This window comes from Sapajus apella, unplaced genomic scaffold (genome assembly GCF_009761245.1).
Source record: "Sapajus apella isolate SASKATOON/1434 unplaced genomic scaffold, GSC_monkey_1.0 scaffold10, whole genome shotgun sequence".
NCBI classification, from domain to species: Eukaryota; Metazoa; Chordata; class Mammalia; order Primates; family Cebidae; genus Sapajus; species Sapajus apella.
The window spans coordinates 28,801,605-28,828,303 of NW_022436950.1; the positions used below are offsets into that span (position 1 = coordinate 28,801,605).

A 26,699-nucleotide genomic window follows, 5' to 3' on the forward strand; every position below is an offset into this window, starting at 1 on the left:
ATAGTTGAATGAGGGACTTACTATTAAAGTTGTATGTTTGACTAAGGCAAAGTCCCCAGATGTGAAAATTAAAATTCAGGAAAGCTTTCACTTGTTCATGGTACGCATGGTTGGGCAGCCCTTGAGACTGGGAATTCCAAGAATACCCTATCCAGCATCTAATTCATGAAAATCTAGTTACAGGTTAAAAATCTAGTTATAGATTTTATTAAAATATATAACTATAACTATCTATAAATCTAAATCTATAACTATAACTAGATTAAAAATCTAGTTATAGTTATAATTTTAATGCTTCTAAGTTTTCTCATTCTTGTATATAGGAGACTAGAGGGTAGAAGAGGAAAAAAGAAAACTCATTCTAACATATTGTGTGAGAAGAAAACAGCATACAAAATAAGGTCACATTTAAGAGATAAAAGTCGCTACAAAGAAATTGGACACTACCTGAGAAACTCTAGTGGCCTCTTCCAGGAATTTTTTCATCTCATCCTCAGAAAATACCACATTCATAGCGGACCCACTGGAAAAGGAGGGGGGATAAAAGCAGGTCAGGTTCATGCTAGTACTAGACTTGATTGGTTCTCACAACAGTTCCAGACAACCTCTAGTTCCAGCCTGGGCTGAATAAGAAGGTGCCTTTTGCTAAATTGAGACTTTACTCCATTTAATCAGGAAAATCAACCAAAGCATAAAACTGCCGAAGCTGAGGATGGGAGAAGGTGGTGTGGTGTGGGACGGGTGGTTGGGGCGGTGGGGAGGGGTGTCGGTAAACCTGTATTAATTCCCAAAGGAACCCTGGTAACTCTAGAAATTGTACTTCTCCACAGTTTTCCCTTTCTGATTTACCATATTAACACTCTGCTGCTTCCAGGTAATTCTTAAACCCTGACGGGATTCAGTCCAGAAACTGATTTCCCTAACCTGTTTCTTCAGAGCTCATTATCAGCTGTTCTTGACCCTGCTATGTTGTCAAAGCAAGTTATGCTACTCCATCAACTAGATTACAAATGAATCAATTTTAAAGTAATATTTGCTAATATAATGTACATATCTGACTATAATATTTTCAATTATATCTTTTCTTTTTAAATACTTGAGAAATAATGCCATCTCAAATCAATTTACTCTGAATTTCGACATTTTCAAAATGGATTGGGAGGAGAGGAGAGGAATAACAGAAAGAAAAAAAATATTCCTTGGTTTTAAAAATATTATTTTGCATTTACCTCTTTTACATTATTACAAATTTCTCTTTTAATGTTTAAAATTTATTTTTATTGGCAAATAATAATTGCATATATTTATGAGGCATTATGTGATGTTTTGATCTTTGTACACATTGTAGAGTCAGTCAAGTTATTTACATATCCATCACCTCACCCGTTTATGGTCCTATTACAAATTTCTGCATAAAGAGTTTTCAATTGCTTCATCTATTTAAGAGAGGAAGGCTACAGCAATAATGCTTATAATTTAGAGTATATGAAACTGGACCAAAGATATGGATTGCAAAAAAGCAAAAAGAAATGCAATAGTCAAAGTCGTTTTTTTCCCATCCTTAAATGTGTGCATGTTTAAATTAATTTACATTAACTCCTCAAAGATGTAGTATTATTAGACTGTGATTTACACAAAATGACATTTAAATAAAAAGTTTTCCACCTCGTTTGAAATTTTTCATTATTTTAAAGGAACCCATCTCAAATTCCATTTACACTTTCAAATTGTGCACAGCAAATTGTGTTTTCTTATCTCCTGTTTAGTGAAGTCATTTCTTACATGTGGTAACATCTGAAGAAAGTGATAATTCACAACTTCTCCTTTTATGATAAAACTCTGTTTTAAAGTTTAATATAAAAGATCCTCACTGTCCCCGTTCCTTACCATTATAATTTATCTATTAAAAAATCTGATCTCAAAAACTCAATTTTAAAACAAAGGCACTATCAGAGGGTCCTGACAGTAGTCAAAGATAAGCTGTCATTTCTGGGTATCAGAAAACATGCTGGTGAGAGATACCTCAATTTGTGTGTGTGTCTTTTTTTTAATTGTCCTGTTCTCTAATATAAAGCTACTTTCTCTCAGATTGGTAAGGAGATGCCTTACACTACACTTCTAGATGTAGAATTGTAGTCTCTTCTTTTGGCCACTCCCTGAAGGGAAACCATTAAGCTAAAAGACCACACATTACTCCAAGAACTGGCTGTGATGGTTTGGAAATTGTCAATGGATTTATAAACTACTATGCATAGAATCCTAGTGCTATTAGCATACAGCATGCATTTCTGTATCTCTCAATTTTTGAATCATCGTTTTGGAAAACAATATACAGCATTACCTCAAAACATAGGAAGGCCTCAATAAGCAGGGATAGCCCACAGACTTTGCAAATTCCAGTGCTTCATTCTAATTAAAAGAAACAACAACAAAAATGTATGAATAGTTTAAAATATGCAATAAAATTACAGAATGTATCATTAGATCAAGTGGTAATACAGCTTCTTATTCTCTCAAAGGACATCATTAAAATGTAAATTGGACATTGAAATACATAAAATTCCCAGCTTCTGATTCTAAATATCAAATCTTCTTCAAAACTGGTTTGAAATTATTTTCATTGTCTGAATCTTAATGAGAATACTGCTAACAATTTATAATCAGTATTTAACTGCAATCATGCATATACAACAACTTTAAGTAAATTCACTAAGTGTATGCATTCTGTCTGCCCTATAGTTAACATTAGTCAACATTCAGGTTACAGCTCTTCAAAATAGAACATTAACAATACTTGTTTCTCTCCTTACCAAAGTATTAACAGCTTTCCAAGGTGCCTGAGCCACCTTCAGCTCATCCAAGACAGCTGAAAAGATGGAGCGATCCTCAGCCCTGTCAATCTGCAGGGGGCTTGTGCCCATAATCTTGACACCATTCTTGTACAGAGGAACTGCCAGGTTGTTTGGAATCTGGCCTCCAACTGATATGATGCAGCCACCACATGCCTGGAAAAGACACTCAAAATATCAGCCATCAGAGTAACTTCATTATGAATGGATAACTATGCTAATATTGCTTCTATTTCCTTACTGATAATTCTTAACCTGATTGTGATATTTCCATCTCTCCTATCAATGAGTACTATTAAATGATACCACAATGTTTTGACTGTCCACGTACTTAGATGCTAAAATTTGTGCAAGATTTCCATACAAGTACACATGAATATCATTTATGACATTCACATGTGTGGCATTTGAAAAAGAAAATCAAGCCAATAAATGTTTGCCATGTACTCCATGCTATAATCAATTAATTCCTGGACTACTGCTGGAATTTCCTGAATACAGATTTCTCCTTTTAACACTCCCTTCTCCTGTACACCTCCACCCCAGCACTTCACATTCAGATTAAGCAAGACTGCTTCATCAGGTTGCTTCCATACTCAGAGTTCTCCAAAGGTTTCCATTGCCTAGAGAATAAAATATAAACTCTTGACTCCCAGGGCCACTTGAGACTTTCCAGTCTTATCTGTTATCACCCTCCTTGGCCTCAGAAAAGACTATTCATTATCCCAACTAGGTACTTTCCCACTAGCAAAATCTCTGCACCACTGAAACTTCCCTGGTTGGTGTCTCCTTTCTCTTCTTGTCCAGCTTATCTAACCTTTAAACTACCCCTTAAGTCCAGTCTAGATCTCAGGTCCCACTTTGATGACCTAGTCCACCTTCCCCTCTTCTTTGCTGCAGCCCTGGTACCTGTCTACAGCACCTAGTAACTGATTTTAGTTCCTACTGCCTTACTACTTGCTTTACAAGCAGTGCCGGAATTTTTAGCCTTATTTCAGATGTTGATTTACAGAAGATTTTCTCACATAAGCCCAAACCTCCTATTAGCAGTCAAAACTTCAAGACAAAAAAAAATAGTCCACGAAACCTCAAAGTTTGTCAAGACGGGCGTTGTTGTTGTAGTGAGGGTAAACCGGTGTGAGACGGTGAGGAAACAGATTTGCAGTTAAAGTGTCTCCTATCTTGGTTCCGGTTCCCTCTGTGCACCACCCACCCCTTCTTGTCTAATTTTATAGACAAGAAGATTGAACTTTCCCCCTAAAGTTTAGTCTTCTTGTCTATAAAATTAGGATAATACCTGCCTGCTTCACAAAGTTTCTACATAGATTAAACAAGATAATAAACATTAAAGGTCTTATGTACCTATATACCATAAGTGTATAAATAAATAAGACATGATTATTAATACCAAAAATAGTATAATACCTGAGAGGCCATTGAGCTTAGCACAATTTGTGTGTGTCCTAATGACTGACTAATGAATATTAGTAGAATTGCCAAAGTGATAGATATGTGCCAAATGTATTTTGTCATTATTTAAAATTGTTCTGAAATACTCTTACAGGAATGAAGCTAATTTTTGTCTGATGAGAGCAATTATGGTACTGTCTCACTAAATAAACACCCTGCAATTGAGTGCTTAAAGGCATTGTAAATGGTATTGAAAATAATAATTCACCATTTTGCATATTTATGTGTACTTAAACTATTTTTATCATTTAAAAATATGTTCAATATAAATTTTAGCAAAACCTTTAAAAAGAATTATTCTCTTTGCTATAATCTTTTTATTTTCTTAATATGTTTGGTTTATCAGCAGTGTCGTTAATGTTTTAGAGGCTTAAAAACAAATTACTCCATTAAATGGATATGAAGAAATCTCTTATATGAAGGATTTTAAGATAATTTTTTAAACTGAGGGAGAAGTAGCCACTTATAAGCAAAAGTTTGAGTAATTAGACTAAATAGGAGTGTAAAGTGTAATAAAAGGCTTCAATAAACACATCAACATTTTTCAAATTAGCTGTATTAAATTGACTTGTTTTTAAAGACATTTCTGCCTCTCAAATAATTAAAAATTCTGTTTTGCAATAAATTCAAAACAATAGTTAGATAATAGCTGCTAGCCTTTCCTGAAGACTCTCCTATGTATCTCGGACTATCTGTTTTGACTATCCTTCTGAGGTGATTATTTACTGTCCCCATTTTATAGCTGAAGAAACTGAGGCTCAGTGAAGGTGAAGTGACCTGCTCATATCTCTTTTATAGAAAATAGATGTATAGAGCTAGAGCTTGCATATGAACTCAATTCTTTTTTTTTTTTTTAGACGGAATCGCACTCTGTCCCCCAGGCTGGGGTACAGTGGTACAATCTCAGCTCACTGCAACCTCCGCCTCCCAGGTTAAAGGGATTCTTGTTCCTCAGCATCCCTAGTAGCTGGGATTACAGGCATGCGCCACCACATCCAGCTAATTTTTTGTATTTTTAGTAGAGATGGGGTCTTACCATATTGGCCAGGCTGGTCTTGAACTCTTGGCCTCAAGTAATCCACCCCCCTCGGCCTCCCAAAATGCTGGGATTACAGGTGTGAGCCACCATCCCTGGCCTGAACTCAACTCTATAGATCATAATTTCAGCCATGCTGAAAGTAATATACTAAATATTAGAATTTTATGCTAACTTGACTTTTCTGGCTGGTTTTAGGGGTAATGTTAGAGAGTAAGAGAAAAGCTATTTCGAAACTTTTTTTTTTTAAGAGGTAGAAAAGCTTTCAGCACAAAACCGAATTCTCATCATTGGCCACCAGAATCAGAGATCATCATTGGGAAGACAAATCATGCCCACAGGAATGTTTTAGAGTAACAGTTTGATGGTGTAGTGCAGGTTTTGCCCATATGGCAAAAGAAATTCAGTATGAGAACATGTTCGTAGGATGACGTTAATATAGCACAGTTTTATGGGATAATTCAATCTAAATTGATCCAACAACAAATATCATGGGACTTGTAGGGACATAGGGATGAGAACCTGGTATCCCACACAGGTAAATTATCATCTTTATCCTAACCATTATGCCTGAATAGTTTCAAGAAATCTACTGAAATAAAATATTCAAAATTTCAAATATTGTTTCATAGATTTCTAAAATAGGCCTAAAATTCCATTGGGTTCCCAAAATTCCATTAATCATACCTAGATCTGTTTGCATCCTTTCTATCCATCTTAGTTGCCTATTTTTTTTAGACAAGTTGTTTATTTTTTAAAAATAGCTTAGTGATATCAGTTTTAAATATCTATTTTTAAAAAATAGACAACTGATATCACTAAGCTACCATTGCACAAGAATATTTCAGAAACAATATCCAAGTTGCAATCATACCAGAAACTTATTTTCAATAGAAAAAATATTAAAAAGAAATACTTCAAGTTTATTTGAGAATACCTTAACTTATCCACGCCACTAATGACTTTGGTTAGTCCTTACTTTTATGCACAAATCGGATGTACTATAGACAGAATGCCACATGAGAAAATTTATCTTACTAACAGAAATAATATTTGCCTCATTACAAACAGCTTTAGTTTTGGAATTTTATGAATTATCTCCAATTTATAAAATTCTATATGTGTACCTGTCAATGAGAAGGATGATGGTTTACCTTTTACTAATTTACATTTTAGTAAAAGATGTTTTATATTTTAGGCAGTATTTTAGGATTACATTTAATTACAATTAAACCAAATGCTATAAATGAATCTCAATTCTTTCTAGAGTCATCCACTCTCTAACGGGTTTTACCTATCACAAATTAATGTCTGTCATTAATTCATTCATTTAACTTGTTTTGTGACAGAAATACCATTGTCTACATTTACATATGCACATTATGTCCTCCAACATATTTTAAATTACCTCCTAATACATAGTAATACTATATTTTAAATACCAATTAGTTTCAAAAAGGCCCAACTTATTTCTTTCTGTAATACTGACTTCAGTTTTAGTAAATGAATCTCATTGAAAGCCATGTAAAATTGTATCCAAAAGCAGTCATAGAAGTTTTTCATCTTTCCTTAAACCATTTCATAAGGACATGATTATACATAAAATGCTTGCTGCTATCATCTGTAATGCACTTTAGTATTTTTAACTTAGTATTTGATTTTTCACATTTATATAACAGATATTCGTTTTATTGTTAATGTCCTGAAGATAAGAATCTGTTTTTATAGTTGTCTATCATACTGAACCTGGACTTCCAGGGTCTTGAAGAAGTATTTCTAGGATGCACTTATTTTGATGCCCATCTATCTAGCTGAAATGAATATTAATGAGTGATTTTGAAACAACCATGTCAGAGAGGTCTAAAAAATGGTATATAATCTATTTAATGGATCAATTTTATTAAAGGATTAGTAGGCCAGGCCCAAGTAGACAACTATGATTATACATCCTTCCTAAACTTGTCTACTTTTTTTTGTAATAGTAAAATAATAACATTATTCTAGCACTATACTTTATAATCTCACTTCAACCATAAACTCTGTTAACTTCACAGTATTTGCAAGTAGCATGCTTTTACACTCATGATTCATTAAAAATAAAGCACAGAGAATTTATGTAGCTTGAAGAAATCAATGAGGTTTTCAGTCAAAACTAAAATTTAAGTATTTTGGCTCCCATTAAGTACTTTTTCTCCTCTAATTGGCCATATTTTCCACATAGAGATGATTTTCTGGTAAAAAATAATAATAACTGTAATAACATCAAAGGTATAACTACTGGACATCACTCTAACATTTTTCAGTAGTTTTTTTTTTTTAATTATAAGATAATTTAATTTGTTCTACAGTTCTATAGTAATCTGCAATCACATGAATTCACAGTGAAGACAGTAATATTGGGATGGGAATGGAGGAGGAACTATAAGGGAAAGCTATAAAGAAAGCAAAATTATTTACAATGAACTCATTGATCTTAAACTGAAGACTAATGGCTTCATCTGATGGAACAAGGAATTAACTGGTCTTTTGTGAGCAATTGACTATTTTCTGGGAACTGTTCATCATTAAACCACATCATACAAAGTAGAAAGAGGCTGTTTATTGTATGTCTAGATGACCAATTAAATCACTCTGCAAGATATTTATGAGGGATCATTTTATATTAATTAATATGTATCTGGTACATGTTACCAAGTAGAGTTTCAATCTAGCTGAAACCCTTAGAAAAAGTAAACTTTACATGAAAAATAATCACTCTGTGCCAGGGGCTCAAAAATATAAGAATAAAGTAATTTTTTTTCAGAATTTTACTATAAAATAAGACAATGGACACCACTGGCAGCTCTTTCTTCTAAGAGGAATAACAATATAAATCTACATGCCTGAATACATGTACATAAAGTGTGTATGGCATATATCTATCTTCTTTTTTTCTTTTCTTCTTTTTTTTTTTTTTTTCTTACCTCTTGATGGTAGATGTCTAGGATTCTCTCCAAAGACAACTCCTCAAAGTACAGTTTGTCACACTCATCAAAGTCTGTGCTCACAGTCTCAGGATTGCAATTCACCACCACTGTCTTCTTGCCAAGCTGACGCAGTGTGCGGATACTAGAGACGGCACACCAATCAAATTCCACACTGCTGCCTGCAGAGACAATGAGATTGGCAAAGGGGGTAAGAGAAGCACGAAGTAACAACACAAAGAGAAGCAGAAATGTAGCACCAGTCAGTTCAGGCTAAGGAAGCTAATGACTTTCCATTCAATTTTTTAAACTCCAAAATATAAATTTCAAATTCATAATGCATGCTATATTAGTAGCAGGAAAAACAGGGACTAATTAAACAGCAAGGAAATGTTGGCTTGTCGTATATGCAAAATTCTGCAATAGGTAATCTGAATGTTAATGGGGGGCAATTTTAATGATAAAAATAACCCTCACTTACTGAAAAGAAATTCAAAGTGACTATATTGACCTCAATACACATAAATAGTGAATTCAGTGATCAGGATAGTTGAATTCTTTTTTAGTCTTTCCACTTAATCTGCTGTCTGAGGGCTGAACCTAATAATCCCTGAGGTGTACTGGCGCTCTGACATATCTTGATTGATTGAAAAGTCCTATCCTTTCCAAGCATATCCTTTTAAACTTGGCAAGGCCACCCATGCAGAGTGAGTGACCTTCTATAAAGAAATCTGAAGTGTAATAATGGCCTAAACACCTCAAAATATCACATCTACTGGGCTGCCATAGAATTGAAAGTCCACAGACTTGTACTAATTCTTTGCATTAAGACATTGTTTCCTAAAAATTCTTGTCAAAATATGTTATTCAAATACACTGGTATATTAATGCTCACTATCAAGAAAGCACACACTTGATTATTATTAGCTTAACTAGTCTTCTTTGGATCCCGATATAAGGCAGAATTACTGCATAAATTAGGTAAAATTTGAAAAGGAAGGAAAGTATTCCAGAGAGGAGACAGGTAGATGCTAGTGAAATGGTCAGGTTATTTGGCTATAAGTAAGCTGCCATGGTCTAAACGTGTCCCCTGAAATTCATGTGCTGGAACACTCAGTCACCAGTGCAACAGTGCTGGGAGGGAGGTCCTTTTAGGAGGTGTTTAGGTCATAAGTGCAGAGCCTTCATGAATAGATTAATGCCATTATAAAAAAGCTTGCTGGGCTCCTGCCTATAATCTCAGCACTTTGGGAGGCTGAGGCAGGAGGATCACTTGAGTCCCAAAGTGTGAGACTAGCCTGGCCAATGTAGAAAAATCCCATCTCTACACAAAGTAAAAATTAAAAAATTAGCCAAACATGGACTTCCCAGCCCCTAGGACTGTGAGAATTAAATGTCTATTGTTTATAAATTACCCAGTCTCAGGTATTTTGTTATAGCAGCACAAATGGACTGAGACAATGACTAAGGTTGTAAAGATATAACATTTTTGTCCCACTTCAAGATTTGTCCAAAGATTGGTAAACTAGCATATTCTGAAGCTCTTAGTTCATTGTAAAAACTAAAATAAACTATGCTTAAAGTAACAGAATAAGACTACATATATTCAAATCATATATTTTATCATTTCCATATTAGAATGCTTTGCAGCGATTAAATATTAAATCCATGTGTTGACTAATATCACTGTCCATTAAAATACATACTTTTGGCTGCAATAATCTTTAGTGGTTATTTAACTGACTAGAGAGAAATGCCATAATCTCTAGTGGGTATGTTTTATTTCGCCTACATGATGCTCTACCTGTGCACCAAAGAGACAGGGTCTTTGCATTTGATGTAAACAAAAGTCATATGTTACATAGGATGAGGTCAGAAATGGTATCTACAATGCAATTTCTGGTTAATGTATAAATTCCTTGAGGAAATGTAGATCTTCATGAAAAACTATGCTAGAAGATAAAAGGTCAAAGTCTAATCCATTCCCAACCCCAGTGAGAGGCTCAAATCAGTTAAAGAGGATGAAAACAAAGTTACATGGTGAAATGAGAGGAGGTAGAATTTGCAGTTGAGATCTGCACTTGAATCCCACTCTACCACTCAATAGCTATATATATTTGGGTTTTATTTTTCTGAACCCCAGTTTCCTAACTTGCAAAACATGTATTATCATAGCATTTATTTGACATAGTTCTTGGAATAATGGAATTAACATGTATGAAGAAAACACATAAATTGTGTGAAGTCCTATATAAATTTATCATTTTACCAATGTGATATGGACCACAGCCTAGCACCATCATTCCATGGTCATCAAAATTGATATCATGCTCCTGAGGAAGTAAGAAAAGATGCAGAAATCATTATGTGTTATTATTCAATTTATTTAACCTATATTAAAGTACGCATTTCTCATTGTTCCTCTTGTTATCATGTATTCTCTATTAGCCTCTGGAAACTCATGAGTATAAAGTGTGATACAAGCCCAATTTACTTGTAAAAAATAGATCTAGCTCAATATTTTTAAATTAAATAGTCATGAGAACATAGCATAATTAGATGATCATGTAATCATTGTCCTTATCTTTTTACTGGTTTGATTTTATTATCTTAAGGCAGTTCTTAAAAGACTGAATATAGAAACATATCATCATTTCTGACACACATGATGCCATTTTTATTACCTAGATATCCAAAGAGGTAAAAACTATGTATTCCCTAATGTGAACTGTCTACCGAATCTAGAGCTTTCTGGGTATGCCAATCTGGCCATTCTTACCTGACCGTTGTAGGTAACATAGAGATAGTTTGTTACTGATGGGTATTCTGCAGCCAGTGTATCAATCTGTAAGAAAAAAAAAAAAAACAAATTAGAATTTTATTATAATTTTTTCAAGACTAAATTTTTTTGTGCTTTATATATATTCCTTTAATTCCTATTACTGTAAAATATGCAGACAGGAAAATATATGCCCCATGGAATTGCTTCCTAATTCTGAAAACAAGAGAGAGAAAATAGTGGCATGGTCTAGTTATCACATGAGAAACAGGGCATTGGATCACTATCATGAACATGGCAGAGTGATCCTATAGTCAATTGGTTACTAGGAAGACTTGCCTCACCAGCTCTCTAAAAGCAGCTGTATATGAAATAAAAAATCTGAGCAAAATGACCTACATGCAAGGATGTCTTTGGGGTTTCCAAATTAATGCACAAAATTTAAGTTGCCTATGGCACTGAGTGATGGGGTGACACAAATAACCTAAAGCCATAGGGGATGGACCTGGGGGAGAAGAAGATCTCATTGAACATATTTGGAAATCAATTCAACTCTCAATGGCTAGTAGTTCAGCTTAGTGAGCAAGAATTTGGGCCGATAGGGCAAGCTAGTGTAAGGCAAGTGAGAAGGAAGAAAGATAATAATCGCTGAGCGGAAAATATTTAGCATCAAGCTTGAGACCTAAGGTATGCATGTGCCCCCTGAGCACACAGAGAAAAATCAGTGGTTTTAAAGGACAAAAACCAGCTGGTGGTACTTTAAACCAAGACATCCCTTCCATTAAAGGCCAAAAAAAAAAAAAAAAAGTCACAACAGCACACCTATGAATGTTCATGCGTGATTGTCATGAATACTAGATGAGTTCATTATGACCAGCCCTATCACAATGAATACTAAATGAACCATAAGACGGGGAACTTAATATAAAGTATTACCCTGTAAAAAGTTAGTGCCAAAGGAGATAACTATTATTTTCAAGAGGGTCAGCCACCATGCTAGGATATTTCAAGTCCTTCAATTACACTAAAGATTTTTTACTATTTACATATTTGAACACAGGTCAAAAAGCGGAGGAGAGATATTTTATTGTTTTGTTCAGTTAGGCCAAGACAGAAAATCAGGTACTCATTCCTATCTTTACATTCTAGTGTCCTTTCATTCTTTTTTAAGTAAAAATCAATCATGTGCTAAATAAAACTGGTGACATTATGGGCATCAACGGATGAATAGAGTCACTTCTTAATCCCACTTCTCTTTATTGACAATGGCCTTTTGAATGGGTGCCTACATTTTACTACAAAAATCCCGTCGGGGGAGTGGAGAAAGGGAAACTCTTTTACCTGTTTAACCCAAGGGTGGATGTTTTTCTTTAACCTCAGCTCCCTTGTCTGGGCCTCAGTGAGCCCAAGGCATTTTGAAATCTGCTTATCCGAGAACCCAATTTCCTTTGCCTTTTTCAGGGTTTCCTCTGTAATGGACTCACTAGGATTTAATAGAAAAGAGAGTCACGTTCAGACCAAACACAATAAAAGGCAGTGACGAGTTCAATTTCAAAAACACCAAGGGCTCTTTATTTTCCACCTTCAGACATATTTAAGTCCAGTTATTTTTCAAAAATACACAAATAACTAACCTACTCATTCGTCTTGCCTCTGTGAAGTCTTCTACATTTGCACAGCTGACAATCTCTGATCTCCTACTTTCACACTCTATGCGACCTCTTCCCTGCTGCTTTTATAAAAAAAAATGGCAAGTGCATTTGCTGTTCTAATAAATGTGCTCATTAGTAATAATCAGAGACCTCACTCTCGAAGTCCAGGAGCCCTTTCTCAATGTTCATTTTCCTCAACCTGTCATCACAAGGCCCTTTTGATGATCTATTTTTAAAAAAGATATTCTGGCTTCTGCTAAGTGGCTTCTCGTTCTACCTACCTTATTACTCACAACCTCATTTACCCAGAGGGCTCTATCCATTGTTACCTGATTTTGTCTGTCTTCCCTCTCTCCCTCTCTAAATTTAGCCACTGTCCTGGGTTCAAGTAGCATGCCTGGTTGATGATTCCCAAACCGGTGGCCTATTCAACATCTAACCTGTGCTCCAGGTTTTTCTGCATATGAATTTTGAGAATCGTCTTCACCTAGCTTTCCCAAATTTGCATCAGATTGGATATCCTCTCCATAAATTGCCTCTGTTTCCTAATATTACCCATCTGCCTACATGAGAAGACGGTTTTGTCATGTTTTAATTGTGTTTCACTCAAACTAGATTTGTCTTATTTTTCTCCCTGCTCCTTTCCCTAGTGTAGACTTTAATTGTGTTGTTTCTCTCATCTGTAACATCTTTGGCATTCCTTTTCCCTTCTTAACTTCTTCCCAATCCTCAGCAATCCTTCAAAATCCAACTAAAGCCAAGACTCATATGTGAAGCCTTTTGGTTTGCTCACCTCCACACTGACATTCTTGCACTTTTTACGGTCTCTTTTGCTTGGGGCAATGGACATAGAAGCATACAGTCTAGCATGTCCATTATCACCTGTTACTTTTAATGTCTCTTAACTTTTATACATCAGTCAGGCTTTTGCCTGCTATATTTAAGTTCCATAAAGGCAAAGAATACATTTGGCTTATTTACCAGATAACTCCCCATACCTACCACATTATCTGCCCCTCAGACAGCATTCAATAAACATTTATGAAGATAAATGAATGATAAATATAAGTAATAAATATAAGCATATATATAAAATGTATATATTTTATAAATTAAATATAAATATAATTTATGAATATAAATAAATGAAGGATAGACATAAAAACTTCAATTTCCTAGGTTTTTTATTTCATAGAAAAGACAGAAGTTATTGAAATTAGCTCATAACTAGATTTCAAAATGCATGCAAAAATAATTTGTAAAGGGTGAAGGGCCAGGAGAATAAAATACTACCGTAAAAGCATCTTTAACCAAATACCTGTGGGCCTGCTATTTCATGTAATGGTTAATACAATAAAATTCAATTATAATAGCTTGATGGTCAACACAATGAAATTAAAATAGTGTATTGTCAGAAGATCTAACTTGTATTAAAAAAACATTTCCATGAAATGCTGTTAATAAAATGTAATTGGATTAAATCTATTGTATTTTGCTCATTCTAATCATTAATCTGCTTTAATTAATTCATATTATGAGTTTGGAGAAGAAAGAATCAAGCTGGTGTACATAATGGCTATTCCTCTGGATTTCCAGTGTCAGGATTAGTTTAAATTTTTGCAGCTACAGTTCTTCCTAGTCAATTTGCTTTTTCTATTGCACCCAAATTCCCTCCTGTCTGAAATCAGTGTGTTAAATCTCCCAAAAAATTTAATTTCTTCTCTTTTCATTCTTCTTTTGAATTTTAGTCTTCCCAAGTGTTTGATAAGTATTCTCACAGAGCAATGCATTTTCCTGTCAAATTCCTGACTGCAATCCAATATTAAGTATTATTATGTATGTGTGCCAAACCCTGTGCTTTAGAACTGTGCCATTCAACATAGCAGCCCCTAGTCACAAGTGGTAATTTAAATTTAAAAATTAAACCTTTTAAAACTAAAAATTTAGATCTACAGTCACCCAAGCCAGGTTTCAAGTGCCACGCCACACATGGTCAGTGGCTCCAGTGTCAGAAAGTACAGATTACAGAATATTTCATCACCACAGAAATTTCTACTGGACAGTGCTACCTCAGAAGATAAGGAAACAGTATTTGAGATAATGAAAGGATAGTGATTCAAAACACTGTATGAAGGGATATGCTATGTGGTGCTACATGGGGCCAGAGAAAGATAACAGTGTGAAAGGTTGTACTCAAAAAAGACTATGGCAGTGGAGCAATGAGAACAGAGCAATAAAGGAAGTTCAACTTTATATAGATAAAGGGGTTGACAGATGGACAATAGGCAATGGCAACAGTATTGGCGATTGTTTGAGAGCAACAGTGGACATGGCACGTATGGGAAACATACTGAGGACCTGTATTTGAAAAGAGTGAATTGGAAAGTGGATGGTGAGGATAGAGCAACATTCATTGTCATTCTTTCATTAGTGTTTTAACATTTAGTGAACATGTGCTCTGTATCAGATCTGTGCTGCCTACATTAATGATGGGAGATAAAATATTGTATTCTTACATTTAGGAGGTCAGAGTATATTAGGAAGCACAAAGAGCCGTTGTTGTGTCTACATCACGAGTGGTGTCATGAGACAAGTGTGCATAAGTTGAAGCTGTGGCTCAGAGCAGGGGCTCCCCAGATTCCAGGGGGGAAGTCTGGAAAGGCTTTACTTCAGAAGGGACTTTTGAGCTTCTGAGAGCCTTGGAAACACCAGAATTTGTGGTTACTTTTAGTTTCGAAAAAAAAAAAAAGACAGAGAGACAGAAATTAATTTTAAAAGTGTAGAAAAGTTTTTTTTGTTATTGTTGCTATTTGTTTTCGAAATGTATATTTCCACTTTCGCCAAGAATATGCTCCCAAACCAACTGCTCATTTGTTTATGCGCAAGTATCCGCTCAGCCTTTCAGTGGAAGTGCTTGACAAATAGCTATTTTTCTAAATTAGAACAATAACCACTTTTATTTAAATGACTAAAATCATCCAGCTACTCTTAAGACCCATGTCTTGAAAAGATCAATCACATCCGTAATTGTGACCATGGACTAGCACAGCAGCACCATAAATGCAAGTTCTTCAAGTGCTAGGACAAGCAGAAGTCATGTATTTATCTTTAGCTTTGTCAGTCAGGTTTTTCTATTTGTTTGTTGTTACAATTTTTAGGGGGTCTTTAATTATTTGTTTGCATCTTTCTTACATGGAATACCAGTCAATTCTTCAAAGATCGCTATGTTGTTTAAAATGAAAATTATAAATAATGGTATTAAATGAGAAAAATTTAGCTTCCTCACATTTCTATTAGGGATACGATAAATCTGCGTTTGTTTTGTCTACATTTAGCAATGCAGTATTTTCATTCAGCAATGCAGTATTTTCATTGCCAGAATATGCATAATTTCTCTTATTCTTTTTTACCACAAGAGTCTAATAGAATAATGCAGACATATCTAGCAATATACAGTCTTCCTCTTCTACCTACTAAATAAAACTGGATGCTTAACAGCAAAGAAATAAAAATAATAAAGAAAGAGAAAGAAGAGAGAAAGAAAAGAAAAGGTTGATTGATAAGAATTGGCCTTGTGCATTAAAAAGTGAAGTGATTTAATTTTGTGCTCGGCTCTGGTGACCAAAAAAAGGCCATCTGTCACTAAGACTAACTTAGTTGTTACCGCTCCCTCGCCCATAGCATTTCCCACACCAGAGTTTTCATAATTTAAAGGAAATGTCTGAGAAGAGCAACAGTAAAACAAAATAATGACTGTGAATGATGCTTCAGAATGGGAGTGAAAACTTTCTACATAGGCATCCCCTTAAATCATACCAGGTGAGAATTTTGAAAGAGATGCATCAAGCTAGACCTGCACATTGCATATTTTAATCTCACTAGTTGATTCTTAGAACATTTTCTTGGTGAGCCAAAAACTGCCTTAACTTCTGCCCAGTTTTCAAATAACTAGATCAATAACATAATACAATACTTCAAATGTCTTGAAAATTAAAATGTATTAAATTGAAATGGTATATTTGTGCATTCATATTTATCTGCCTTAACTTGAATACAGATATTGGATATGTGTGATCATAGGATGTTCAAAGCTATGTAATTTCTATAGTATTTTATTCATGGTCTTTCTGGTTATTTCTGCTCTTTAGACATGATCATGAAATAGTACAAATCACTTAGCAATCCTCCTCACTGAGAAATCATTGTTGATCCTGACCCACCACGGCAATTAGAGAGGCACAGACGAGTTAGATCCCTGCCCAGTCAGTGCTGCCTAATTCCACAAGGTACTCCTAACACCAAGACAGGAAGCAGGTCGATTCTCTGTATTGTCCTCACCTTTCCTCTCCTCTGTTTCCTCTCTCCTGTGTAACACCAGGCTGGCTGATATGTCATTGTACACAGAAGAAAATTGACTTTAGTCCTAGCTTGTTCTGATACAAAATTTTATTTTGTGTCCCATTATAAGAAAAGAAAAAAGAAAGACATTTCAAAGACACAACTCGTTAGTTTTGGAACAGTGATTTAGATCAGGTTAAATCTCCTCAGAGCCAAATACAAGATGAATAATCTTAAGCAAACATAAAGCTCATTTAACAATGTGGAGACTCAGACAGATGCTCCTCATCTTTATCTGCCCACATTGTGCTCCCTGTATTTTGTTTGCCAAAAAGAATTTCCATCATGGTGGGTTTTTGTTTTTGTTTTTTGAATCAAACTAGGTAAAAGCTTATTTTCTAAACAAGGCTATAACATTTTTATTTTTCTGAAGGAAAATAAAAACCTTAATTTGAAACAAACTCAAAACAGAATAATTACTAAAAGAAATATAAATGTTGAATTTATAATTCAAAAGTGCTTTTTGAAACCTCAATAGGGAATATTCCGTTTATATTATGTTGTAAATCAAGACAGCTTTATACACAACTAGAAATGTGATCAGCTAAAGAAACCATACTGCACAAAAGCACACAGTTTTAAAATATGCATAATAAATTAGCCTTCTATTATTTGATATATATTAGTATGTACTAGTATTTTGTTTATTTTTACTCTTTTGAACATGTACACATTAAATTCATATTTCAGAACTGTGTCATCTGAAATATGCTGTATATACAACTTTTCTTTCCCTTGACAGTTTGCCTTGCTTTGAGAGTTCAAGGACAAACTTTTCAAAAGGTTAGACTTTCATCATTGCACTATAGAATCTAAACAATAAAATAACACACCAAATGGCTATAATGCTGGCCTTCTCATAATCTTCAGTTTCTTTCTACTTAGCAGCAAAAAAGCAACGGTTTGAAATTTTAGAAGGGGAAAAAAATGTCTTAAAATCAGGCCCTCAGACTTTTACACACTCTGCCATAATCTTTTAATGGTGAGACCGCATGGCTGGGCTTCTGCAGCAGGAAGTCTCTGGTGTGTTCTCTGGTTTACAAAGAATACAAGCCTTTCCTCTAGCTCTCTAGGACTTCCAATGTAGATTTTGCTGTTATTGTTGTTGTTGTTTAAAATTCTACCCTGTCATCTCTAAAACTTCCTTCACTCACACTTAGTCTTCAATAATAAATGATAAAAGAAAATGGAATAAATTCCCCTTAATGAGGAAATTTTCACCTGGCACAGAGGAGCTGGGGAAATCTATTAGCTGACTGGAGGAACGCCTGCAGCATTCTAATTACCAGGGGAGCCCGTGCACTTCACACAGTCCTCTCTTCCACTTGACTGGCTTTTATCTGATCCACCAACTCACAAGTAATACTAAACCAAATTTCCCTCCAGACTGCACAAGCTCTAATGTGAAAATGAGCACTCCACCTGGCCTACAATTATGGGGTGGGTTTGCAATTTTATTATTATCATCCTCAAAAAAAAAAAAAGAAAAAAAAAACTCCAAAAAGGCAGGAAAAAAAAAAACAAACCTAAGCCTCATGTTCAGTAATGACAACTGCTTGCTTTGATAAGAGAATTGACTAAGATATACGTTCTCTGCCTCATGAACCCTGACTAGCCTCTCTCTCTTGAGTTTTTTACTGCTTCACTTATTATTTTTGGCATTTCACAGGTTCCAGACCATGCCACAATCAAATAATGCCATCAGTGGAGAAATTATTTGTCACCTTTCTTCATTCAAGGAAACAGGTTGCTATGTATTTCCTTAAGAGAAATGCAAAAGACAATTTTCAAAAATAGGAGTAGCATTTAGAAAAGCAAAGTATAAAAACCCAGGCAATTGGGTAGACACTACTATTTTGTCTTAATTTTTGAGTACCATCACTGTTTCTATATAGGAATGAGGTCTCTGAAGGAATTTAAGAAGACCTGAATCTTTCTTTCTTCTACAGAACAAGTAATATCAAGATCCAATATTCATGTAAAAATATGGCATGAAAATTATCTAATACTGATAAATGGACCCAGATTCTATCACAATAATGCTAAAATATTACAAGCAATGGTTTTCAAAAAGTGGCATATTTAAAACTATCTTTCATCTTAAAGACTAGTAATAATAACAGCAAAATCAACATTAAGAAGAAAATCTTATGAGAAACTGATACCGTGGCCATCTTTAAATAGGTAAGTTTTAAATTTCTGAATTTCATGTTCTTTTTTTACTAATCTTTAATGACCCTAATAATCCAGAAATATTGTGATATTACTTTTATCTGGTAAAGCCACTCATTTAGTATTGAATATAATGTCATAATTATGCTCTATGATTACAAGGAATAATAATGAAGAAAAAAGCTTAATGTAGGTTAATTGCAATTTTTGAGCCTTAATAAATCCCATTTTGCTTTTTCATGGTTCTTAAGATGCAATGACTCTCTCTGCCCTTGATTTTACAAAATTTGAATTTTACTTTTCATCTTTACCAAGACGAAAAACAAATGGAAACTGCCTAACCGAAGTAGTAACGTATGTCAATTCATATATAAGAAGGTGTTCTGACATATTCAAAAAAGCATGCTGATACCAATCAAATAGATTTTGCTTTAGCCAATTGAACTAAAGGGCTAACTCCATACTATGAAATATTGCTTCTGTTATTTCTGATTAATACATTTGCTTATAATTTTAAATCTATTCACTGTATGCTTTCCTCAAAATAAAGAGGTATTCATTAAGCAAAACTCTGGGTTTTCCCCTGAATATAAGATTTTTATGTGTACAGAATTTAAATATAACAGATAAAAAGAAACGCTTTATAAGGCCTCATAGAAAACTGAGATTGAATGAGCATTCTTCAGTGTTTTACAATTTGTTATTGCAAATAAATTTATTCAAAAGTCCTATATTTTACACATCTCCATCATCTTTGTTTAAATCACCATGTTTCCACAGATCAGTTTTCTAAACATCACATAGGTTGTACCAAGCAGTAAATATATAAATATAGCTTTCAATATATCTTTCTCTGACTTCTAGAAACAATTACTTAGAGTCTTATTAAAATAAATAACTTAACAGAAGCCTATCTTCTAATAACTACATTTTAGTTTTTTTCCAAGAAAAATGAAAGATATATAAGAATAATTTTTGACTACATTTTTCTAGTTCTTGAGGGAGAAAATGTAAGCCATTTTTTAGAAAGGAGGAAAAGGAGAAGTCATTTTTAGGAGGACATGGGAAAATTCTATAATTAAATTCCTGGTGACATGTCATATTCAATCTATGTTGATACGAGGCTTGTTACCTACATGGAAAGCAGGTATCTTTATTATCTGGGGTTTTTCATAAGAAGACATATAAAATGCACATTAGTAGCCATGATAGCAAAAATTATCATCCACTTGAGACTACAGCTATATACTTCGAAGAACAAACAAAGCTATATATATTGAAGAACAACATCAATAACTCACTCTTCAAGCTGCCTAGACTCAAGGATGGGCAATAAAATCAGTTTATCAGCTGAAGAGTGGGTAGAAGGGGAGGGGTAGAAGAAGCAGCTGCAATTTGATACTGCCAGGTGAATATCGATGCGATGGCCACTGCATTATCGCTATTATAGTTATATAGGCAGAGTATCGAAATGCCTACTTCACCCTTAGATAGGCAAATACCTGTGACAGAAACCTGCCGTCAGGCTTCACCATCCTGAGAAAAAGACTCATCAGTCAGATGAAATGAGAAATGTGGCAAGTGTTTAGCACAACACCAAGAAGGTATTAAGTGGTTAATAGATGCAAATACTGGAGCAAAAGGATGAAGGGAAAGAAAAGGACCAACAGGGAGGAGAAAGAAGAAGGGGAGGAAGAGAAGAAGCAGGAGGAGTTTAGCAGAGCAAAACTAGCAAGTCATCTAAATTTGGCCAAGCGCCTCAGCTCTCTGTTTTCTTTCCTCTCCTGTGTAGTCTTCCTGCACTCACACATTGAGGTGGTGAGGGCCACCATACCTTTTACTCCTTGCAAATCAAAATTGATCTTCTGGAAAGAGCACTCTCAGGCATTTACTCCACTGTTGGGAGGCATGGTTGCTGCCTTATGCTCCTTGGATATGAAGTGTGTGACTCTATCTCAAGGTCAGAATCAAAGGCTATGTAGACCATACAAGCATCTCAGGTATAATTTAGCAGGTGAAGAAATTCTGGGGTCAGTAATGAATTATCTAGTTTCTGTGATTATAGCTCTGGCAGCCTATTTGGCTTAAATTTAATTTCCATTCTATGCTCAAGAATTGTTTTACTCACACCTGCCTAAACATGGAAGACAAAGTATTTACACTTTAAAGAAAAAATATCTGTATATATGTTTTGTATATACATATATATAGTATTTGATCATAAAGAAAGCAAAATTTATAAAGCAAGTTCTTATCTTGGGTCTTTGTACCCTTGAAAATCCTGTTTACATTTTTCAAAGGTGACTTACCAGGGCTTTTGTTCCCTGCCAGACTTCCTGTGTTTTTTCCCAAGAGTTTTGGGAAAGGGCAAATTTCTCAAAATGCTTCCCATCTAAGTGGGGTCAACAATGCAGGCAGCTCACAACTTGACAGCTAAGGAGGAGCTGATTTCCAGCTGTCTGATTTAAAAGTCATATCTCTAAAAAGAAGCTTTTGAAAAGGGCTAATGACTAAAACTGAAAGTGGGAGCCCTGCACTAGATTCCTTGCTTTCCTCTGACTGGCGTGACATAAAGTATGACACACATCTCTTGTGATTCAGTTTCACCATCCATAAAAATAGGATAGTGATATTTTTCACCTTTATTATAATAGAAATTTACTTTAAGGTCACCAGAGAAATACAGTAGATATCTGTATTTTAAGTAAATATTTATTTTTGCCTTAACCTCCTTCACTGGTTAATAAAATCATATCCTTTCATACAATTGAAAATGTCTAGGAATATTTCTCACAAAAACTTCTCAGGAAATGCAAAAATTTGAAAATATGGATAATTTTTGAAGATCAACAGTACACAAACACTGGTTAGTTCTCACCAGACATTAGAGATTTCACCATACACCTATAGTGCTTACATGTATATAATCTTTGACAATGTAAAACAATTAGGTAAATCATTAAGGAACAGTTTATGCACAGACTTTCTAGCTAATTAGTATATACATAACTATTTAAAAAATTAAAACCTAGAGATGTTGATTTACAGTATTTTCCAACACAGTTTATATATTGGGCTATGTATTTTCTAATTAATAATTTTGTTGAATCTCTTTGAACAGCCAGAAATAATCATGCATTTTGCTCCACTACAATTCCCCCTCCTTTGCCATCACTAAGATAATGATGATTTTCACTTTCTACCAAGAACATGTATTTGTTATATTATCATACAAATATTGTTGAGTGTTTATACAAAACACTATATGTCAATTCCCAAGAAAACATACGACAAATAAAGAATAGAAAACCATTTGTGTCTGTTTCAGAAATAATGCCGTAGACCTTATGCCATAGTGGACTGTATTCTGCACTCATACAAATTAACAAAAGTTCTTGCTAAGCAAGACCTATAATAAAAGTAAATTAAGGCATTACAGTATTTGATATTTTCCCTGATGAAATATACAATTTAATTGGGTGATGATATTAAGATATGAAGTAGGACCGTGGGGCATCAACTATTTCAAGAAATGAACAAACAGGTAGATAATAGCCACTTTAATTTTTCCTCTTATACTATGTTAATTTCCTCATAGGAAGATTTTCACTCTTATGCCAAAATGGCATAAATAGAACAAAGAGAAAACAGAATTTGTCAGTTCCTGAGTAGAATTCACACATTTACCTGCTTCTTCTTCTTCACTATGTATTTCTTCCTTATTAGTTTAGCTTCCACTCCTACCTACCCAACTTCAAGTGAGGTGGACTTAATTCTGTTCCTTTCTTCTCTCTCTAAACCATAGAATCCTCTTGAAACTGTCTTCCTATTTTATTTATTTTGTTTTAAATTCTCTCTTCCTTTGGCTCCCATGACAGTGGGATATATTGAAGGAGACAATATTGTCCTTGGACTGAGAAACTTCTGAACTCAAAACCTGGCTCCAACATGTACCACTTGTAAAACCTTGGAGAATCCACCTAAACATTGAGTCATCATTTGTTTCATAAAATATGGAATAGAGACATATACCTTCTAAAAAAACCAGTCCATAGAGATTTATATGAGATAACATGTGTAAAAGCTAAGAGCTCTTGTTTCTAATTTCCATTAAACTTTCATGAATTCATATTTCTACTTCTCATATTTCCATTAATGTGTACTGTCTGTGGATAGCTATTTGTATAGATTATAAACCTATAATCTATTATAGGTTCAATGACTAGTGATTATTCATCAACAAATAGCTTTGGAACTAGCACAAAGCCTTACATATAGTAGGTATCCAATAAATAATGACTGAATAGAAGATCAAATACCATCTGGTCTAATAACAGCTTCTAAGAAAAAGAAACACCATCAAGTAAATACATAACCCATCATGCTGAGTTCAGAGACATTAACACAGGGATAATATATTAATTATTGACTATTTATATACACATATATTCTGAGTATGTGTTATTTTAAATCAACTTAAAATTTTTAAGTTGGATATTCTTATGAACTAGCAAACATACAGTAATTAATATACAGAAACAAAATAGGCACTTTATGAATCATCTGAATACTACTCTGAAAACCTTTTAAACAAAACATTCATCTTGTCCATGCCAGACTCATAAGTACTCTCACACACATTCAAAAATGCACAACTAATTGCCAAAACTATGAAAACACTATTTAACAAATGAAGACTCTCAGGGCGTTAAATATTTTATGTAAAATTTTGTATCTATTTCAATAAATTATTACTTTAAAAAATAGAGTCCTATCAAACCAATGACATCACTTAAAATATCCTTTTAGTACAGGGAACATAAAAGCAAATTAAAAATAAAATGTATTTTTGGCATTAGTTCACAGAGTTACAAAATTTCCCATAGTAATACTCTTCTCTTACAAAGAAATAATTACTTATATATGTAGTATTTCTGAAGAGGTTTACTATATAAATGTCTTTGAGTATGAAGACTGATAGCATAGAATGGTAATATGTAGTAACTGGTAAGATTGTTTTTCTTTAAAGTTTGTTACTTTACTTATAGTATATATTCAGCTAGCTGTATGACTGGCCCAGTAAAATAAGAAGGGAGTTTTGCTTTTTTTGGTTTCATTTTGTTTGGTTTTTACTAGAGTAAAACTGAGGCTTAGAATACCATGTGAGTCAGTAGTAATATGAGAAGGCATAAGACCATGTCTTTTCATAAGCACATCAAATTGATGGATTCCACTAAAGTGCTCAATCATCTCTATTCTCATTTCTATATCCAAAATAATAGATAGTATCACAAAAATTATGTGATTATATGTTATATGTATCTTTCTCTAAATTTCTTGTCTATTTCATAGTTTCAGATGAAAATTGTTGATTTTTTTTCCTACGAGAAAGTCTACATTATCATCAGAAAGTAAAGTACTGATAATACTCTTAGGTGACGCTTTTCCCCCAGAAACTTCAATCAAGTATAAGCACAAAACGTTCTTGTCTGATATTTGCCATGCCTCGTGAGCAAGTTAAATAAAAAGTCAATAGAAGCTAGCATGTGTAGGAGAGGACATTCAAAGGGAGTGTTGCAACTAAGGTGACACCTGCATTATTACATCTGCCAGAAGTTTGTGGCTGCAGGGAAATGGCCAGCTTTACTGAGCTCAATTTAGCACTTGAGTGCCCAAGTGGAACTCACCAGCTTTGTACTAGTTTGTTTTCCTCAGCAATAGGCACACCTATGATTTTTCACCACTCACCAGTGGACATAGTTTATCACATTGACCATAGTGATGTTCAGATGGAAACTGGACCCTTCAAAAGTGCACTTTACTCTTTTTAACTACATTGACTATAAGCAGCAAAGAGGAAAGGGAATATTAAAGTTATTAGAATGATGACAGCAAAGAAAAATCATGAAACCTGTAGAATATCAGACAATAGCAATATCTGAATAATTTCTAAATAAATCCATAGTAAAGTTTATGTCCACAATAGGGAAACAAATTCAAATCTTAGTTTCCAATACTTAAAAGGTGTAAATTGTATCACAATAGTTATATCTCCTAATTTTGAACATCTAAAATGAATGAAAATAGATTCTTTTTAAGCAGTCATCTACAACATTGCTAATATAAATAGCAGCATTGTACATAAAAACAAGAGAGCAAAATGGGCCATTCTAGGAAAATTGCCCAAAATGAATGGAATGCACAAGAACAAGCAATCATCATAAATGGCAGAAAACCTTCACTTTGATAATTTAACATGGTATAGCACAAGCAGAGGCTGGCTGCCTTCTTTAAGCTAATCACTTGAAGCAAGGATTCAAAACTTAATTCAGCTTGGTTTTAGCCAGTAAAAGAACAAAATTATACAATTTAGGCAGGTATAATAAAATCCCCAAGCTGGATATGTCAGTCAGAAATAGCTAAAGAACTCCCCAAAAAACAAAGTAAGGAAATTAAAAAATTAAAAAGAGTTACAGCCAGAGGGATAAGCAGATGCTTAAAGCTGGTAATTAGTACCCTCACTTTTTTTTTCTTGCCTGTTCATGTGTCTTTTTTTTTTTAAGTATCATGATTGTCTTTCATTATAAAATTGCCAATCCAAATCGGTATTATAAATAATAATGTTTGGGGTATAAAGTACTGCAATAGTTCTTTCTCACAAACAAGTTCTATTATAGTTGAATTCTTTACATACTTATAGCAAGAGGGGGTCCAACTGAAGGATGTTTGTACCTGTGCTTGTTTATTAGTAATATAGTTGAAACCTTCATTATATATCCTTGTTCTGCCGTGATAGGACTATTACTCCTTTATTGGCTACTGTTTCTACACTGAAGGTGTCTATTTTATGTAGCCTTATTTCTTATTTCCTCCAGATGTTATCTATAGCCCTAAACAAATCTGTTTCTATACCCCTAAGCAAACCTGCTTCTGAGTGTGTATATATATGCTTATGTTTATACATATTTAATATATTTACATGCACATTTATATACTTTATATTTGATATGTAAGTATATAAGCATATACATATATGTAAGTATTTAAGCAGTCATCTACAGTACATACAAATATAAGTGTGTTTGTATAAATATATACTTATACAAATATAAGTATATACTTATATACTTACATATAAGTATCCTTTTTAAGCGTCATCTGCAACATTGCTAATATAAGTAGCAGGATTGTATATAAAACAATGTTTACTTTTTACTAAAAAAGGTAAAATATATATAAGTATATACTCATATACTTACATACCAAATATAAGGGGTTAAATAGCAAGTATCCTGGGCTCTGGAGTCCTCCTTAGGTTTGATCCCAATTCTGCTATTTATTAGTATTTGATGGAGAGGAAACTGGTGAATCCCTCAGTGC

The 26,699-nt window shown here is 34.0% G+C and overlaps 1 protein-coding gene across 3 annotated transcripts in view; it reads right to left on the bottom strand.

The window, feature by feature from the left end:
* Positions 1-26,699, bottom strand: part of CPS1 (carbamoyl-phosphate synthase 1) — a 151,026-nt gene that overhangs the window by 25,048 nt on the left and 99,279 nt on the right. For all 3 annotated transcript variants that reach the window (XM_032278335.1, XM_032278336.1, XM_032278338.1), the window contains 7 exons: positions 12,439-12,580; positions 11,098-11,163; positions 10,588-10,651; positions 8,319-8,500; positions 2,811-3,005; positions 2,342-2,409; positions 448-523 (listed from right to left, as the gene is read on the bottom strand). In XM_032278335.1, the coding sequence (XP_032134226.1) occupies positions 448-523; positions 2,342-2,409; positions 2,811-3,005; positions 8,319-8,500; positions 10,588-10,651; positions 11,098-11,163; positions 12,439-12,580 (793 nt within the window). The remainder of the gene's footprint in view (positions 1-447; positions 524-2,341; positions 2,410-2,810; positions 3,006-8,318; positions 8,501-10,587; positions 10,652-11,097; positions 11,164-12,438; positions 12,581-26,699) is intronic.